Source organism: Amphibalanus amphitrite, unplaced genomic scaffold, assembly GCF_019059575.1.
Source record: "Amphibalanus amphitrite isolate SeventyFive unplaced genomic scaffold, NRLGWU_Aamphi_draft 000917F_arrow, whole genome shotgun sequence".
Classification (NCBI taxonomy): Eukaryota; Metazoa; Arthropoda; class Thecostraca; order Balanomorpha; family Balanidae; genus Amphibalanus; species Amphibalanus amphitrite.
The window spans coordinates 93,502-97,929 of NW_024882411.1; the positions used below are offsets into that span (position 1 = coordinate 93,502).

The window sequence follows — 4,428 nt, forward strand, 5'->3', positions numbered from 1 at the left end:
AAAAAAGAATACCTACCACACAGTTTGCAGAGGGCTGTGCCTGTGCCATGGTCATTCGCAGATTTCCTGCAAAACCCACAATCTCGCAGTTCATGCACATAATTTCTTGGACAATCACGTTTAGTGTAGCTCGGCCTTAATAAACTTGGTTATGATAAAGATGATGATGACTTGTGCCTTACTTCAAGCAATCAGACAGGCTTTAAAAAAATCGGACTAGCCTCATTAACGAATACCCCTGTCCCAAAGCCATAAAACTCCATGAATATGATAAAATTGCGTTCAATAAACACTTACCAGGAGCATGACTAGACGAGCGTGACGCGTGCTGGTGCCGGATTCGCACTCGCTAGCCTGAAACTCGCAAATCATCTACTTGGCCGTGAATTTAAAAATGGCAAGTTAAATAAAACCATCTCAATCTTTGGGTTGCCTAAATATAGCACAATTGCAACGCAACTAAGTGGGCGCAAAATCGGATTAAAATAATAAGAGCACGTGAGAACCCCATCCCACCCCACGTGCCGCAACGCAAAGAACGCGGTCAACGCGCAGTAACGCGTGTATTTAGGGCCTTGGTAACGCGCTCATCGGTTTGGGCGCGAAGAACAAGGTCAAGGTAAATTCAAATCATCATCGTTCATGGCCATGGAGTATTTCATTTTTACTGTGTGACGTCACTGGAGTCATTTGGCAACTTTTTCAACGGTTCAAGAAAACCGCTATGGCCATTATCCAACCATTAGAATTTAGAGCCCTGTCAATAGGATCATTTCATGAAATTTGTCTTTATGTCTTTATAACTATAGGTAATGAGAATGACGCTCGTGTCCCGAGTCCAATGTTTTAGCTAAGGGATTGGCTATGATACTGAAATCCGCTGGGAGAGAAGCAATAAGCATGGTCCAGTGGAAAAATGGTAAGAGGTCAGGACTCAAGTTGGTCAGGTTGGGTAGTGTAAGGTCAGTTTAGGCTGTTGTTTTCACTAGGGCCATGCTCTTGTCATACTGGATTTCAACAGACTGGCGAAGCTACCAGCGGACCCAGTCCAACTAGGTACCATAATTTCAAATGAACCCAGAGCTGAAAGAAGAAATGACTACGAAATCTAACTGCCGTGTGTTGTCTCCGTCGTCCCCTACTACAACGGTGTCGTCGAAAGTTTATTTAATTAAGAGGCTGGTAGTCTCTCGCCCTAGCCCTCCCACCAGGAAGGCATTTGGGATTTGAGGAAGCCCAGACTTCAAAAGGTCATCGGTGGCCATAGATCCGAGTCGGTAGCCTATCTCAGTCCCTCGAGTTTGTAATGTTTGCTCCGCGGACTGCATTGAAAAATACGCCGTTTTCGTCAACTTATACAGTATAAAAACATGTATTTCATCAAATCACACATGACAGCACATTCTAGCTCTCAAATTACGATGTCATTTACATTACATCTTGCCTGATATTGTCTTGCGTTTTAAACTAAAACTGTTTCAAAGTGTAATGACATCAAAGTGTTATAACAAAGGTTGGCATCGTGGTGTTATTTATAAATTTATTACATTATGACCAAATGATTTGCCAAAGAAATAATGGCAAACAGAACTAGCCGAGAGCACCCATCCTTAGTAGCCAAAAAATACGACGAAAGAGCAACCAATGTCAACAGGTCACAGTCCTATTACTCTCCCGAAGAGGAAGTTGACTGTGGCTCTTCGGCAGCAATCTCCTCGTTGCCTTCCGCTTGCGGCACGATTCGCTCCGACCTCAGGTTGACAGCGTGATCCACAAGTCGCACGCGCTGCTCCTCGGTGCGGCCCTCGAAGCGCACGATGCCGCCACGCTCCAGCATCGACAGATGCTCGGGAAGCATATCGTCGGTAACGGGCACGTACGGATCGTGCGGAGCATCCTGGAACTGGGTGAGCAGCACGTCCATGAGCCTGGCGATGGACAGGAAGCCGTCCTGGCTGTAGATGGAGCGCAGCACGTGGTTGAGCTCGCGCCGCAGCGCGGTGAAGAGCCGGCGCTGCTCGTGGTGGCGATCCTTGATCCTCTGGCGCAGTGCGGCCGTGTCTGAGCCGACGCGCCGGCGCGCGGCCGTCACGCGCTGCAGTGTGTCGGCGTGCTGCTCCAGCTCAGCGTTTACCTGCTCGGCAGTGGCGATGCGGGCGCGCAGCTGCTCCTCCAGCTCGGCATCCAACACTGCCTGCTGCTGACTCCAGTCAAGGAAGGCGGATACAGGATCCTCCTCGGCTGCTCCCTCCTCTTGTTCTTCCTGATGCTGTGGGTCACTGCTAGCAGCTGCACCGCCCGAAGATGATGCATGGTTGTTCTTCAGCTGCTCCCTCAGCTGCTGCAGTTCCATTTCCAGCTTGGTGATCACAGCATCTAGTTCCTCCTCTTCACCCATTATGGCAGATGTGGAAACTGCAAACAAAGGTAAGTGTTTGGTCTAAACAATTTATCAGCTTTCAGCACAGTGCTCTTTCATCAAAAACAAAATACATTTGTAAGGCATTCTCATAGTGGCAATAAATTGATACTTAAATGTGGTTTAAAACCACAACTCACTTTAAACATTTGATATAGGTAGTACCTAACTACCTATAACCTAATTTCTGATGCAGAGAAAAAAGCACTTTACTCAAACATCAATAAGTAGGTGCCGGGCACCCAATGCTCATCTATTACTATACCTAATTAATAAAATTCACAGCTCCTTGCCATTAGCTGACAACAGCCAGCAGAAAAAAATCATTTAGATTCAGAATTCAGATGCATGTATCAGTATTCCTGGTAAATCAAAATGCACATAAAAACAGGAAATACTTGAATCAGAATGGTATGCTTGAAAACACATCATGTGACCTGTACTCTGTTCCTAGTTGTGTCAAAATGTAGTTCAGTAGGTAAGTATAGCTCAGGTTAGATTGTTTTTTATCTTCACCGTACCACGTACGGCAATCTGCAAATTTACCAAGTTTTCATCAAATAAACTAGTTCTAATAAATACTTTGTTATTTTTGTGAGAAATGTGGATAGCTAACAATTAGCACTTTGAGGATTATCAATAGACAGGTGTGACATATTATAGTGCATGTATGGCCTAAACTTTTGAACCCTTTTAAAATGAATTCAAAAGTTAAGGCCATACATGCACTATAATTAGCACCTTACAACAACAGTTTGAACTGACCACTGTGTGCCTATTGGCTGTACCAATACCCTTGGTTTTTGCTTGGTACCTACTTGTCTGTCAGTTCAAGTTTGATGGTTGGTTGGTTGGTTTTGGTTAAGCACCACATCCAGTGGACCAAGGTGCTAACCGGAACTCTCACGCTGTTCCAAGCGGTCAGGTAAGTTCAAGTTTGAGTTGTCCTTCATGTGCCAAAGTTCCACTCCATTTACATTTCAATTTTCATTGCAAATGATGTGAACCACTTACCTCGATTTAAAATGAGATCTCCAGCACGGTAAAACCACAGGGTTGTAGGGGATGGTTTTAAAAACTCCCGTCAAAATAACCTAGCATACTACTCATGTACAAACGCTTCGGATTCGACCGCTCCAAATCAAAATATTGCGCGTCCTCCGTAATGCCCGCACATGCGCCAAATTTGAATGCAAGTGCTGCTTCCATATGCCGGCCGATTCCTTCATTTGAGGCACTTCCCTTTCCAGCCGAGTGGAGAGTGACCGTTTCAATCCGTTTAATCTTGGTGTCAATGCCATCAGTTTGTCGCTTTTGCGGGTGACAAGGCAAACTGTGACTTATTTGTGTGTCGGATGAGCACGAAGAGGAACGTCACGGCAACACCACCTATGCTAAACTTTGTGGCCGACAGCGGAGTCGCGTCACTTCGACTAAGTGGCCAGTCGATATTTTACTACGTTCAACAGTCCAAACTCAGCACTTCGTTTTGTGACATTCCCGGGTGATTCCACAAGTGTGCACTACTCCCGTTGGGAGAATGGACAAGGATTCAGAAAGGCTCATCTTCTGAACGCGCGAACAAGGTTGCTATGCAATGAGCCTCAGCCATCATTGGAAAACCGACACTACTTTTCAGCAGTCCGTTCACGATCAGTCGCCAACGAGCGCGACTGCCAGCGGTGCAGTGACCTGTCCTGCCCAGCGGTGCGCTGCCTGGGGTTTCGAGAGGGTCCCGGACTCCCCCGACATGTCAGCGGATGAGCCACTCGGGTGCCCGTGCTTGGCTGGCACGAGATTTCACCTACCCGACACCCAAGGCAGCTTCAGGACTGCGGGGCCGTGGCGGTCCTGATCCGCGGCTACCTCAGACATCAAGAGCCGTTAGGCTGCCTTCGATAACAACAACAATCTGTCGTAACTCGGTTTGGACAGCACAACGCTGTAACCAGTCACTACATCGTCCGGGCATGAAGCGGTCACCGTCCGGCCGAGGCTGCAACATTGGG

General features: G+C 47.0%; 2 protein-coding genes across 3 annotated transcripts in view; both read right to left on the reverse strand.

Annotated features, from left to right (window-relative positions):
- LOC122368040 (maltase A3-like) overlaps nt 1-580 on the reverse strand; it is a 65,801-nt gene extending 65,221 nt beyond the window's left edge. Inside the window, exon 1 of the mRNA XM_043341636.1 lies at nt 298-580. The gene's annotated coding sequence lies outside the window, so the exon portion shown is untranslated. The remainder of the gene's footprint in view (nt 1-297) is intronic.
- Nucleotides 581-1,342: 762 nt separating this feature from the next.
- On the reverse strand, nt 1,343-3,569 carry LOC122368041. 2 transcript variants are annotated; one of them, XM_043341637.1, is made up of 2 exons: nt 3,434-3,569; nt 1,343-2,415 (listed from the first exon to the last, which is right to left on the reverse strand). In XM_043341637.1, exon 2 carries the CDS (start codon nt 2,396-2,398, stop codon nt 1,667-1,669), a length of 732 nt encoding a protein of 243 aa, XP_043197572.1. In that variant the 5' UTR covers nt 2,399-2,415; nt 3,434-3,569; the 3' UTR covers nt 1,343-1,666. The 2 variants fall into 2 exon arrangements, with proteins under 2 accessions (XP_043197572.1, XP_043197573.1); XM_043341638.1 differs by lacking the exon at nt 3,434-3,569 and adding an exon at nt 3,238-3,337.
- Nucleotides 3,570-4,428: the final 859 nt, after the last annotated feature.